Source organism: Phalaenopsis equestris, unplaced genomic scaffold, assembly GCF_001263595.1.
Source record: "Phalaenopsis equestris unplaced genomic scaffold, ASM126359v1 Scaffold000751, whole genome shotgun sequence".
Taxonomy (NCBI): Eukaryota; Viridiplantae; Streptophyta; class Magnoliopsida; order Asparagales; family Orchidaceae; genus Phalaenopsis; species Phalaenopsis equestris.
Genome location: NW_018165191.1, coordinates 35,977 through 51,497, shown reverse-complemented (window position 1 = coordinate 51,497; position 15,521 = coordinate 35,977). Strand labels below are relative to the sequence as shown.

Below are 15,521 nucleotides of genomic sequence, written 5' to 3'. Positions count from 1 at the left end.
ATATATATATATATATATATATATATATATTAGAAAGGTGGACGAGAACATGTGTCTGGTCCACCCCATATGTGTTAATTTGACCCAGATATATTTGAACCCGGGATAGAGGGAGCTTACACCGAAGCTGTCATCCAACAGGCCACCAGTTGTGCGCGTGTGCACATACACACACATTTATAAATTTAGTTAATTAAATTATAATATATCCCAATATCATATAATAAAGGAGAGTACAAAGTTTGTTATAGAGAGAGGCAAATAAGATGTTAAATCTTTTGGTGCTAGAGTTAATAGGAAACAATAATAAAATTTCTTCCACAAATATTAGAGGAGTGGAGATGCAGGGCTTAAACTCATGATCTTACAAATAGAGCTAAGAAATGAACAATAAGCCAATTTATAATTCATGAAAATAATTATAGAAATTAAAATGATGTCCAACACATTTTAGGGTAAAGATTTTCACAAGCTAATAAAATTTCAACAAAGAACAGAACCCTTTTCATAAATTTATACTTTATTTATTTCTAAACCTAAGATTTCCTTAAGCCCTCTTATAATTATTTTGAACAAAAGATGGTTAATACATAAATACCCACCGATTTGAAGATTTACTGTGACCCAATCACACATTTTGTGATTGTTAGAGATAAAAAGGATTGTTAATAGGGACATTTTGGCATTTTTATTATTTAAAAATTACATGTCTCTTGAGTGAAGGCTTATGCTTAAATTTTCATATATTAGAAGCATTTCTATTTGAAATGAGCTTTCAAACATTTTTTCTTAAGAGCACCAAGGTATTTGGTCATTCAATTGTATTATGAGGCATACAAAGTCATTATTCTCTTAAGAAATACTTCTAGGAAGTCTCCAAAAAATGGGCTGCCCCAAAGTAGGTGCCTTATTTAGTTTTTTATTTCTTAATAATGAGTTGAGCAAGTTCACCTTGTTTAGGTTTCAAGAAAGGATCAATACTCACTTGTCTATCCCCTTACAAAAATCACAATTGAATGGGTAACCCTACTTTAGGGCCAAATATCATTACCTTAATCCATAAGTTACTAGAGTCATTGTGATAAAAAGAAAAAAAATGATCAAAATATGATGAATAAAATATTTATTTTAAGATATATATAATATAAAATTTATTAAGAGTTTTTCATTATTCATTTTTTTCTTTAATATACTCTCACTCAACTTTTATCCTTTGTGAAAAAGAATTACAAAATGACATTTTATGCATAATGAATTTACAATATGAAATTAGTTGGATTTAGTAAATTTATTTTGATTAAATCCTCAAAATAATTTCATATGGAAGATGTTAAATTTGGTTAAATCCTCCTCAAAATAATTTCATATGGAAGATGTTAAATTTTGTTAAATCTATACAAATAATATGCGTATTTATTTTAGGATTTAAAAGTTGAAATCACTGTGAATTTTATTATATTAATTTTTATGAATTTTAAATATTTATATTACATAGTCAAGTTAAATTTGAAAATAGATATTTATTAATTTTTTTTAGTTTATTAATATTAATGCTTAACGTAGAGCTAATTTATTTTATTGGATATTGATCTTCTTATAAATTTGATTACATAAATAATTATAAACTCGCGCACGAACCCAGCGACGGGCCAGTTGCCAATTCGACTCCATAACTGTGCTTCTCGCCGGAGATTTGAGAGCAGATCACTGGTGCATCGAATTATCAAACTGCCCCGAAGCACGGCCAAAGCCAGTCATTTCCCAATCCATATTACGGCAGGGGAACGAAGCTTCGGAGGCGAGGGGATCGATATATATTTCAAAGGAAAGAGAAAGGGAGTTTGACACTTGAGAGGTAAAGGGAGATGTATCAATGGCGGAAATTTGAGTTCTTTGAGGAGAAATCCGGCGGGAAGAGCTCGATTCCCGCCGAGGTCACTGGAAAGATAGCGTGCTGCTCGGGCGGCAGGGGGCGGATCGTCATCGGCTGCGATGACGGCACCGTTGGCCTCCTAGACCGCGGTTTCAAGCTTTTGTATGGCTTTCAGGCCCACGCTTCCTCGGTACTCTTCCTCCAGCAGCTGAAGGTATATTTTTCTGATTGTTTTATTCTGTTGCTCAGATTTGAGATTTCTATCTTGAGATTTTCTTGATTAGTCGGTGAAATTGGCTTCCATGGTGACTCCTCGCTATCATATATATATATATAATATTTCTGTATGACCTTTTGAAATATTAACATTTATTCCACTCAATTTTTATGTGTTTACATATCAAACACCTAAACCTTGATTTTGATGCTCACTGGATCATTTCTCCTTGTATTTGATCCTGTGTCTGTTTAAAATCAATAAGAATCATATAGTGACCATTTCTATGTTCTTTATACTCTTCCTTTAATTGTCTTTACACATAAGTTTTGTCACGTGAATTTTCTTATCCTGAACATAAATTAATTTTCACAATTCATAACTTTTATTCTTCTATAATTACCAAAATCTTAACCTTTTTTTTTCAAACACTGTTTTTAAAATGCTTTAATGTTGTTCATTAATCTTGCCACCAATTTAATCATGTCCTTTCACATTAAAAAAAGATGTCGAAGGCAAGATCGATTTGGTTTAGTTTAATGAGGTATATATGTGGAGTCAATCATTCTTCTTGATATGTTAGCACGAACCTCATGATCCGCTAGAATTAGGATCCAAATATTGATTGCATTATTTTTCAACTTAGTTATAATTGATTCGGGATCCATTTGGGGCAGCTTTAATGGTTTGAAGAAGCAGCTGTGAAGCTATTGTAGAAGAAATTGTTGTTCGAAAAGCTGTGGGGACTATGACAAATTTATTTTAATTTAAAAAAGTCAGACCGCAGATTTCTAGCAAACATCACACTTAAATATGTTAGGTTGAAAAAAATAGTTTTCTACCACAAAAATTTCTAGAAAGTAGTAAGAAAACCGTTCCCCAAATATAGCTTTAGCGGCGGTCTGAAAAACAAAGCAGTAGAAAGCTGTCCCAAACAGACCCTCAATCTAAACTTCATCACATTCAAGTTGATACTATAGCATTTTGCTTACATTGCTTTGATAGATTTCTAGCAAACATCACACTTAAATATGTTAGGTTAAAAAAAATAGTTTTTGTTTAAGTTGGTCAGAAGAAGAGTAAAACAAATGATAACTGGCCTAGTGATATCCATTGTACAGACAATTGTCCTCTCCCCAATTATCAAATGACACATGCCCTAGTGTTCATAACACATCTACTCATTAGTATTGCCACAAACTTTTGATTCAAAGACCAAAAGATGTCCAAGTTATGCAAGTTGGTAATTGTTTAATTTTCTTAGATTTATATTTTAGCTCATTGAAAACATGCTGATGATGATGCTCTGTAAAATGAATGTGTTGCATTCCTAAACTTTTGAGCTGATTTGGTTGAGTTCTATTTTGGTTTATTGGTTTATTGTTGCCACTATTCTGAAATTGTTCATTATTTATTAGGTTTTTATTAATGGCTCTATGTTGGTTGTATGGTTTATTAATTTGGCTCAATGTTCTTCTTGGTAGCAGCATTTCCATCAGAATGCATGGACACCTATGATACTTAGCACTTAAGCTCGCTTTAGAATTTGTGCTTGCATGCTCCTTTGGTGCATTATTTTGTACATTTCCTATGTGATTTCACTCATCTTTGTGCTATTGTTGGTAGCGTGTTTCTTTGAAATTCATGCAAGTAAAATTTTAATATATTTTACTTATTTTTAAAAAGTTTTTTCTGCATATTACTTTTGGCTTGCAAACTTTTATTCTTGATCATGCCTAGTCATTTTTCATATTATTGTTTTCTAATTTTGTTCCAGTTTTGAGAGATTTTTGGCAATTGTTCCGTGCATGTAGATTGTGCTTGCAACACTTGGATGAGGATACATTGCTCTCACCACACTAAGATGTGAGTGTGAGTGGTTTAGGCGGTTCCCAATATAGGGAAATGACATAAAAATTGATTTCCTTGCTGCCTTAACAAAAGACTTCTACGAGGAGTATGCAAGGTGCTGTGGTTCCTCCATTTACTCTATTGTTCATAGTTGATGAGTTTGCGAGGTGGATGGAGGAGCTTTTCGAGTGAAACATAGAGGTAAAGGGTGGATGATATGGCAAGAGAAGAATGAGAAAGTGTTCAATATGATGGAGAAAGACGCACAAGACCGGAAAAGTGCTTGAGATTGTTGTAGTGGGAGTTTATATATATATATTATTGATGATTGAATTGCCCACTTTTATGGTGCCAAAAGGTGCCATAAACCTTGTTATTATTATTGTTTCTTAAGTAAATAGAGGGATCGTATGACCATTATGCCGGTGCCTTAATGGCATATTTAAAGGCATCATACGACACATGCCTTTCAACAGGAAACAATAATGAGGGGTGTGCATGGGCAATGTCTTCAGTAAATGCTTTAGATATGATATTTTATTTTTAATAGTTTTTTCTTGATCCGTTTTGGAGTTCCAAGCACATCAGAATGATTAGTTTGATGAAATGGGTGATAAATGAGCATATTTTTTCGTGCGAATGAGATGCTTTTAGCACATTCTTTGTGAAGTCATGTTTGTCTTCCACCACCACCACCACCAACAACAATGTCTTAATCCCACTACGTGGGGTCGGCTACATGAATCCTTTTTCTCCATTGCATCCTATTTAGTGTCATATTTTCATTTAGTTCTAATAAATTAAGATCATTGATCATTTTTTACACAGTTCTAATAAATTAAGATCATTTTTTACAAGTCTTCCTACAGTCTTCCTACGTCTATCTCTGTCTTTCTTAACATAAGTTGAATCTAAAACATCTACTCTCCTAATCAGATCATCAGATGGTCGACGTTTAATGTGACCAAACCATCTTAGACGGCTCTCTTTAATTTTGTCCGTCACTGGAGTTACACCAACCCTATCACGAAAATATTCATTTCGCATTTTGTCTCCAAGTGTAAAGCCACTCATCCACCTAATCTCTCTCATCTTGGCAACTCATAACTTATTATTATGTTGCTCTTTTAAAGGCCAACATTCAGCGCCATAGAGCATTGCAGGTCTCACCACCATCTTATAAATTTTTCCTTTCAGTCTAAGCATTGTTTTTCTATCACACTAAAGGCCTGAAGCATTCCTCCACTTCAACCAATCAACTTGAATTCTACTATTAACATCCCCATCTATATCACACCATCTATATATCACAATCGCTTTGAACAACAGACCCGAGATATCTAAATCATTTACACCTTTTAATAATTTAATAATTTGGGATCCGATCTGGGGATTAACAAATACATGTCTATCTTCTATTGCACATACGTCTAATTTCACCATGGTATCTTGATCATACATCATCTTTCACTTAATTTTACATTTGAAGTAAGGCCTTTTGTAGTTGAAACCTCCAACAACCTATCTTGCTTAATAAATGATTTAATGCACCCAAATTAATCTTTTGTCTGCATAATTTCTTCCATGATGATAAAGATAATGTTGTCAATCTCTTTAAGACCATCATGAATCATAACTTTAAGATTCACACCTAATATGAAAAATCTTCCCCAAGTAATAAAACTTATTTAAATTGAAAAACTTCGTTTCAAGAAATCCACAAGTCTATAATATGCTGAAGCATTGATCAAGTTGGGCGTTAACTTCTTCTGCACTCTAGTGCACAATCACCTCACTTATGCTTTCACATTTTATTTGCTCATTGTTTGGTGGGTCAATACATAAGAAACTCGCAATTCTATGCTATGAGTTTCAATCCAAATTAATGAAAGGAGTTGTTTGGTGTATATGGCCATTTGATGGATTATAAATCTAATAATCACTCGTAGAGCAACTTTATAAAAATTAATTTGAATTTTTTTCATTTTTCCTTTAGCTCATTCAATTTCATGTATATAATTTTGATTGTGCATCCAAAAACTTATGTCGGCGTTGTTTTTTAATATCTTTTTCTACTAGTTTCGTATCCACCTTGCTATATAAATCATTGAAAAATATAGATTTTTCTTAGAAAATTGTATTTTTTTGCAAGAATTTTACTTTCTTAATCATTATAAACATGAAAAGTTATATTTATCTCTAGCCACTCTTTAAATTTTTTTTTAAAACTATTATTTTTTATCTGTTGACACCTTTTGTCTCCATACTAATTTATAATAATTTTTGGGATTTTCGTAACTTCTATGACAATTTTTTAATGTAACTGGCTATCTTAGTCCCATTAGTTTAAACTGAACTAAAAAAATTTCATCCGCCTCTCTCAGCAACCTATCTTGAAATATTTAATAGTTTCTCGCCATGAAATTTATACCACCGTATGCTAGGGCACCATCAAATACTTAGAAATTATTTATTCTAATGATTTTCTTTATACTATTAAGATACGTCCTCTATACTATTTTTTATTGTGTGGTCAAGCCTTATCTTATAATCACTTATAATTTTTGTGTAAATGCTTTTCTTTCCAAGGAAAGAAAAAAAAAGGAATTATAGTGTGTTTTGAAGGCTTCATGTTGAAATTAAGCACACATTTTTTTTTATTTCTTAAAATATGTATTTGTTATTGCAAGATCATATGATACTATGTGTGGAAATATAGCATCTTCGGTTTGCATTCTTATCTCTTATTCTACTCGTTGTAAATTGTCTCGTTGCCCATTCTAAAACTTCTTTGCTATGTAATCCATTTCTTCTTAAAATTCAATTTTCAAACAACCTTTCAACCCAACTGATGAGTATACGCATTAAACACATTTATATTGCTCTCACAAAAAAATTAACTTAATATTAATCACCTTATCATTAATCTTCTTCACCTCAATAATTTATATTTCAACTTTCTACCTCGTACTTTTATAATTTGTTTCTATTGGTAACTTCATCAACATAGTTACTTAATATTTTCCCTACTTTCCTTAGATTTCTTTTCCATTTAGTATTTTTCAATAAACAATACTCATTCTTCTTCTAATTATTCTGTCTGCCAACTCTCTTATTTTTCAAAACTCCCAAATTTTATAAAGTAAATTAATGTTTAATTTATGGCATATCACTTCCCTGTGAAATCCTTGTAGGCTATTGGCCGCTTATTATAATTAGGTTAAATTGTGCCATGTTTTTTCTTGATGAATGTCCGAACATCAGCAAAATTTAAATATGTTTTCCTTTCATGATTTTTTTTCTTAAAGTTTTATTATTGGTTATTACCCAACATTAAATATCAATTTCTTCATCCAGATAACTCATTTATAGCACGTAAAATGTCTATCAGTTCTCCAAGTGAAATCTCCGTCCACCTTCCCTCTTTCTCTCAATGTGTTCAAGTTCCTTCTCTTAACGTGTTTAAGTTCCATGGGACTGCCAAAAAATCCTGGATCTAAGGGCATGTTTGGTTGTCTTGTTTTTTTATTTTTAATTAATGTTTTTTTATATTGAAACATAAAAACATTCAAAGGTAAATTTATTTCCATGTGCCATGATATATTTTATAGAAACAAGTTAAAATATTTTGTGATGTCTTCAAAATTTATGAAAACACACTAATTTGTTTCCTAAAACTAAAATAAAAATAACTCATTAAGCATTTCCTTTAACATGAATAGTAGTTTTGAAAAAAAAACATTGAAACAACAATACAGCCAAACCTGCTTTTGAAGAAAACCATCATACTTTCTAATCTTATGCGTGCGGGTGCTTTCCTTTGTGTTTGCATTTGGGTTGTGAACTTTCCAAGTTGAGGTGAGTACTGCTCTTTTCCTAGAAATCTTGCAACTTTGAATGTGACTGGTTCTAAAATCTTGCTGAAGCTTGTTATTATACCTTTTTGTCCAGCATAACAGAAATTGAATTTTAATCATGAATAAATGTATGCGAGATGGGAGATAACCTTATGATTGACATTGTTTTTTTCATACTTGTCTTATAAAATCGGTATTTTTTAATTTCTGAGGTTAAAAAATTTACGAGTGAACGATTGACTCTGGCTATATGACAACTTTCTTGTTACCTTCTATATACTTTTGATCAATTGAATGGAAATGAACATTCTTTTCACAAAAATGTGAAGTAAGTCAACAAACGCTACTATTTAAATGTCTAATAAAAAATTAAACAGGGTCTTATTGAAGAGACAATGCACATGTTCACTAAATAAAATAAACAAGTGAACATATATTTAGGCATTTACATTTATATTCTGAGCTTCAAAGCTTATGTTTGAACTAGTTCAAACATTATCATTATCAAGTTAAGGATTGATCTAATTAATCTTTGAGTGTACTATTTCTCTTACACTTCTAATTTGCGTTTAAAGCAGTTTTTTTATTTATTTCTTATTTCTTGAAAGTTTATCATGAATTTTCATGAGATTGGTATCTCATTCTGTAAAGCAGTTTAAGTCTGTTAAATGTGATCCTTTCCTTATTCTTCTTTGTGATGATTCAGCAACGAAATTATCTTGTAACCATTGGCGAGGAGGATCAAACCTCATCCCATCTATCCTCCACCTGCTTGAAAATTTTTGACCTAGACAAGGTGCAGCCAGAGGGCTCAAGCACAACCGGTCCTCTATGCGTCCAAATATTAAGGATATTTACCAGTCAGTTTCCCGAAGCAATGGTATTGTTGGAGATATTATCTTGATTAATCATTTCAATATCTTATTCAAGCATATCCTGATTGGTGGTGAAATAATTTACTTATTTCTACAGATAACCTCATTTTTAGTTCTAGAGGAAGCTCCTCCCATATTACTTATCTCAATAGGATTGGACACAGGCTCCATTTACTGCATCAAAGGTGACCTTTCACGTGAGCGTATCTCAAGGTTCAAGCTTCAAGTGGAGGGTCCCGTAGAGATTGGTGATTCATCCATTACCGGGCTTGGTTTCCGGGTTGAGGGGCAAGCACGTCAACTCTTTGCTATAACTCCTACCTCTGTGAGCCTATTCAGTTTGCACGTTAACCCTCCTCAGAGGCAGACTCTAGATCAAATTGGATGTAACACCAATGCCGTCGCAATGAGTGACCACCAGGTATATAAATTAGTAAGAGTGTCAAAACTTTACTCGACATGCTAACACGAACCAAACTCTACTCGAAAAATCTGGCTTCGGGTTAACCTGAATAATTTTTTGTTTGGGTTGTTAAGAATCCTAAACAATTTAATTTTTTAGGTTGGGTTCAGGTTGATCCGTGACCAGAAGTTGACTTGAAACCGACTCTTTAACCCGAAATTAACTCACCAACCAAAATTTACTCGAGATTGATCCAAAATCGAACTGAATAGCTATTATATCTTATTTTAAACTTGTTATACAGGTTGGACTTTCTGACAAGTTTAATATTTGAGTCGGGATTGGGTCGGGTCGGGTCGATTTTGGCTCAGACCCAAACCCGAGCTACGAACTTGATTTGACCCTCTTGTAAACTACTTCTTACTTCCATGATAATTTTTTTTCCTTTTTTTCTTTTTCCTAAATCTGGTAAATTAATCAGGATCTAATCATCGGTCGTCCAGAAGCTGTATATTTCTACGAAGTTGATGGTCGAGGTCCTTGTTGGGCTTTTGACGGCGAGAAGAAATTTCTTGAATGGTTTCGTGGATATTTATTATGTGTCATCGGAGACCAAAGAAGCAACAAAAATTCATTCAATGTTTATGATCTAAAGAACAAGTTAATTGCACATAGTATGGTAGTGGGTGAGGTTTCTCATATGCTTTGTGAATGGGGTTACATAATTCTTATTATGAATGACAGAAAGGTTTTGTTTATTGGTGAGAAAGACATGGAAAGCAAACTTGATATGCTTTTTAAGAAAAATTTGTATAATGTAGCAATTAACCTCGTTCACAGTCAGCATGCTGATGCTGTCGCTACGGCTGAAGTTCTTCGTAAATATGGTGATCATTTATATGGTAAACAGGATTATGACGAGGCTATGGCACAGTATATTCAGACAATTGGTCATCTTGAACCTTCATATGTCATCCAGAAGTTCTTAGATGCACAACAAATATACAATCTAACGAATTATTTAGAACAATTACACGAGAGAGGACTTGCATCCAAGGATCATACAACCCTACTTTTGAACTGCTATACAAAACTTAAAGATGTGGAGAAATTAGACAAGTTTATCAAAGGTGAAGACAGTATCAGCGAACAAAAGTTCGATGTGGAAACGGCCATTAGAGTCTGTCGCTCTGCAGGATATCATGAACATGCAATGTATGTTGCTAAGAAGGCTGAGAGACATGAATGGTACCTGAAGATTTTACTTGAAGACTTAGGTAGTTATGACGAAGCTCTGCAATACATTTCACGCTTAGAACCATATCAAGCTGGAGTAACCTTGAAAGAATATGGTAAAATTCTGATAGAGCACAAACCAGCTCAAACCATTGAAATCTTAATGAAGGTTTGCACGGATTCTGGTGAAACAAAGAGAATGAGATCTAATGGTGCAGATTTATCCATGCTTCCCTCTCCAATGGACTTCATTAACAGTTTTGTACATAGTCCACAATCGCTTATGGATTTTTTGGAGAAGTATGTGAGTCGGGTGAAGGATTCAACTGCTCAAACAGAGATTAACAACACTCTTTTGGAACTGTATCTATCTAATGCCTTATCATTTCCGTCGATTTCACAAGAAAATCTTGGTAATGATCTGAAATTCAAAGCCAACAATTCAAGGGAAGTAACTAATGGGTTTGCATCCGGGAAAAAGAAGAAACTGAGTGCAGAAAGCAGAGATGATAAGTTGGAAAAAGATTGGCAGGGAAGATTTCAGAAAGGGCTCTCTTTGCTTAAAAGTGCATGGACATCTGAGATGGAACACCCCATGTATGATGTTGATCTTGCTATAATACTTTGTGAAATGAATGCATTCAAAGACGGGCTGTTGTTTCTTTATGAGAAAATGAAGCTGTACAAAGAAGTAATTGCTTGCTACATGCAGGCTCATGATCATGAAGGGCTGATAGCCTGCTGCAAGAAGCTTGGGGATTCAACTCAGGACGGAGATCCAACCCTTTGGGGTGATCTGCTGAAATATTTTGGTGAGCTTGGCGAAGACTGTTCCAAAGAAGTGAAGGAGGTTTTGGCTCACATTGAAAAGGATGATGTTTTACCTCCAATTGTTGTTCTTCAATCGCTGTCAAAAAATCCTTGCTTGACAATTTCTGTGGTGAAGGACTACATTGCACGGAAACTTGAACAAGAATCCAAGTTGATTGAAGATGACAGAAAATCAATTGAGAAGTACCAGGTTAGCATTTTTAAATGTCTATTCACTTTATTAAATGAGTTATCTAACTGATTTAGGATAAATTGCATTAAAATTTAATTTTTCTATTCATCCTTCTGAACATAATAAAAAAGTCTGGTTGTTTTTTGATATTCATATGCAAATATATTCAATGGAGGACTGTTGTTTTTCATTCAGTTTTAACTTCCACTACTGTCTTATTTCATTCAGTTTTAACTTCCAGTGGATAATCTGCAAAAGAGTACTTATATGATGGAAATTATGAGAATAAATTTTGAAGGTTAAATGGTCACAAAATATAATTTATGATATTGAAAATACTAAATCAATTCTTTTAGATTTTTTGTTTTCAACTTAAAATTCTACTGTTTTTAGCTGATCTTTATAAATATAATGTTTATTGCTACTTTCGACTTAGCAATTTAAAAAGAAAGCACGTTCTTTTCCAAGTTAAATATGCTATACTAAGACATAATAAAGCAATGACATTTTTTAGCTTGAATTAAACTATACTTATATTTTCTTACCACCTTATAATACATGGTATCATAGGTCTAAGTTTTGTTAGTATGAATTTAGGATAAGAACATATATGGTTAAACTTATAGTTCAAAAACTCCTAATTCAAATCTTAAGACTTCATAAATAATAAGGATTGCCAATTCTCAACATCGCTAAAATCTCATAATCCAACAATTCTTGATCTTTTGAAGAATCACATGGAGTAGATTTATGGACATCAAGTATGAATATAGCAGTTCTAACATTAGAATAATCGCCTATTTCTCAATGTCCAAACTCCATGCAAATTCTCACATGATTTTCTTACTTCATCCATAATCTCTTTTCAAAAATCTTTAATAAAATAGATCGTGGTAATAAATCTGAAGGCAAAATGAAGGCCTTTAAACCTTTCATGATTTTGAAACACAACATAATCTTGTTTATATTTCTCATATTGATCATGCAATTGGTCCCTATTAATGACAGATATAATTGTTTATATTCAATGACAGATGTTATTTTTGTTCATGTTTTATATAAATCTTGTTAATTTATCAGCAATACGTGGTCAAAATGATTGAATAGTTCTCATTAATTTTGGCATTGCTCATGGAGTTATCTGAAAATTAGCTACATTGTAACGTTCGAAGAAATATTCCAAATTATTTATCCAACTTGTACTGTTTAAGATTATCCTTCTGTTGAAAAAATGTAAAGTTTGAACCCCATGATAGTCACGTCATAGTTTTTTAGAATTATATAACTTTTCCCAATTTCCCTTAAATGGCCTAATGTTATTGTTTATTAATTGATCTACTTGTTACTTCAAAATTCTAGTTAAAATTATGATGCAACTCTGAGGTTTGATGCTAATTTTAGTGCATGATGTCTTTGACGTCTGAGTTTTCTTAATGCGTTACCTATACATTTAGATGAAATTTATAAATACTGAAAATTTGCACAAGTAACAATTTAGATGTAGTCCAACAAAAACATGAATATTAATTTAGGGTAATAAAGAATCATGCGTTCTACCATAAAAAATGCCATATTGTTTGAATTACGTTAGCATTCCTTCTAATCACTAATTTTAGAGCATTGAAATAGAGAAAATAGAAGAGGTCACCAAATAACAATCCATGTCTCAAACTAATCCATGTAGGTAGAGTTCCCAATAACTGTATAGTCTCCATGGGCATTACACTAGAAAGAATCATATTAATCTAACACTGGGATTATTAAATATTTGAAGAAAATTATCTTAAGACGTGTTTTTTTATATGCCTCAGATAACTATATTTTTAATCACCATATTTTTTATCATTTTATTTTATGCTTAACTCTCTTTCGAATTAAGTTTGAGCTTACGATCAAATATAGATCCGTTTCCTAAACATGATCTATTATATATATAAATTTTGACTTAACAGCATCGAACATAAATTCAAATTGTAATTGTAAATCTCAGTATGCATATAATACATCTTCAAAAAAATAATCATTAATTATACTCAATAAAGTCATATTCTATTAACATGATTTTTTTATTGTTGCATTTTCAATTGACTTGGGTTGAGATGTTATCAAGCTTTTCTTAGAAATTAACATATGTGCAATAGTTCTAAGAGAAACATAAAGAACTAGATTAAGCCTCAGGTAATATATTTTAGAAATTAACATATGTGCAATAGTTCTAAGAGAATACTTGTGACATGCGTCAATACATAAAGAACTAGATTAAGCCTAAGGTAATATATCTGGTGAATTGCAATTAAATTAACTCTTAAAATCTTGTCTAAAATCTTTAATGAAGCAAGAAATTGTAACAAAAATAGTCTGAATTCAAAATATGTTTAGCTTCAGGATACATTGACATAGCATATTATTCATTTACTTTGGAGTCTTTATTTATAATTTTGAAACCGTTTATGTAATTTAACCATATTTTTACCAAATTGCAGATGTTTCTGTGTTTAAGTTTCATGCAAACCCTAATTGAATTTATTCCACTTGGAACCCTTCCCTGATATGATTAAGCGTGTAAACTAATTAAGCTGGGAAGTTGTTATATATAGTGCTATAAATGTGTTTTACACATTCCAATTTGATCATTTCACTTGTAATCAATAAAATACGAACTATGATTGTGATTGACTTTTGTCACTATATTCATGATGTTATACTACCATTGAAGCTGCCATTTAAGTTATTACTTTCATTTAAATTGACCCATAGGCTATCGTAAAAAAAGAAAGAAAATAGGGGCATTTACATACATTCCACCCAATTCCCATGTATAACACCTACAGTTTGCTTTTTACATTTAGCACCGAATCTCTCATATCACATAAATATCACTATCTTAACTTTCAAAAACGTGAAATACACATTTTCATGCATCGGTAAGGCGGCATATAGGTAAGAAGTGAAATTTAGGTGTTAGATAGGTAAAATCATAAGAATTGAGTGGTATGTATACCGCTTTCTGACACAGTAAACTTCAAAAAAGGGAAACTTCGCAAGCTCATTTGTTTAATTTCACATTCTTATCCCGCAGGAAGCAACCACCTCAATGAGAAAGGAAATACAAGAGCTCAGAACCAATGCAAAGATCTTCCAACTAAGCAAGTGCACTGCTTGCACTTTTACCCTTGATATTCCCGCAGTTCATTTTATGTGCATGCATTCCTTCCATCTGCGCTGCCTTGGCGATAACGAGAAAGAATGCCCTGAGTGCGCACCTGAATACAGAGCAGTATTAGAGACTAAACGAAACTTAGAACAAAATGCAAATGATCAGGACCGTTTCTTCCAGCAATTGAAGAGCTCAAAAGATGGTTTTTCTGTAATTGCTGACTATTTTAGTAAAGGAATTTTGAGTAAAACAGTTAATGACACTGATACCACCTGAAGTTCATTTAGGCTGCTGGCTTCAACTTTTCTATAGATCTCTAATTTGAATTACCTGTAGAGTTACAGGCGATTTAGTGATTTAAGGTATTAAGGTTTAATTGCAGGAGCTTTCAGAGGAATAAAATGGGCGTCGTTGAAATTGTCTGATCTTAGTAGAAACCAACAAAGGGGTTTTAAGTTTTGATGGTGTGTGAGTTCATATTTGAACTTCGTATGAAATTTTAGGGTGTGAATCGCTCCTTTGATGCATCATTTTAACTTTTCTTAATTCATTTTTGTGAGTTTGATGTACAGTGTGACTAATGATTATGATAATTAATCATTTGTTTTCAACAGAAAGTAGTTGTTATTTATTGAATTGACGTGTCTGTTTCTGCAGCTGATTCACCGATCAAAATATGATAGGAAAATTTACATCAACATGCAGTTCTTATGTATTTACATATCATACACCTAAACTTTCATGTTTACTCACATATCACTTTAGTATTTTAAACTTATGCATGAAAATGTGTCTTTCATATATAAAAAATGATAAGAGTGCTATTTTTTGTGTAATATTGAAGATTTGAGGCTGCTAATTATGAAAGTTTTGGTGTGAGATATGTAAATACATCAGAATTGTGTGCTACTTATGTAAATGCCCCTCAATATGATATATTTGCTTGGAGTGCAAAATTATATTTAGTATTTTTACAATTACTAACTTATAATTGTGACATTTGGATGTACAAATGAGGATTAATAATGTTATGAAGTATTTATAGTTGA

The 15,521-nt window shown here is 32.3% G+C and overlaps 1 protein-coding gene across 1 annotated transcript; it reads left to right on the top strand.

Moving 5' to 3' along the window:
- Nucleotides 1-1,637: 1,637 nt before the first annotated feature.
- LOC110030680 (vacuolar protein-sorting-associated protein 11 homolog) lies at nt 1,638-15,082 on the top strand. The gene is made up of 5 exons (XM_020733523.1): nt 1,638-2,087; nt 8,505-8,678; nt 8,771-9,094; nt 9,558-11,333; nt 14,395-15,082. Exons 1-5 carry the CDS (start codon nt 1,866-1,868, stop codon nt 14,746-14,748), a joined length of 2,850 nt encoding a protein of 949 aa, XP_020589182.1. The 5' UTR covers nt 1,638-1,865; the 3' UTR covers nt 14,749-15,082.
- The last annotated feature ends 439 nt before the right edge of the window (nt 15,083-15,521 follow it).

Excerpts from the sequence above, each read along its gene's own strand:
- LOC110030680 (XM_020733523.1), top strand. The coding sequence starts at position 1,866 with ATGTATCAATGGCGGAAATTTGAGTTCTTTGAGGAGAAATCCGGCGGG. Across the intron at positions 9,095-9,557 it reads TCGCAATGAGTGACCACCAG|GATCTAATCATCGGTCGTCC; the intron begins GTATATAAATTA and ends TAAATTAATCAG. Across the intron at positions 11,334-14,394 it reads AATCAATTGAGAAGTACCAG|GAAGCAACCACCTCAATGAG; the intron begins GTTAGCATTTTT and ends CTTATCCCGCAG.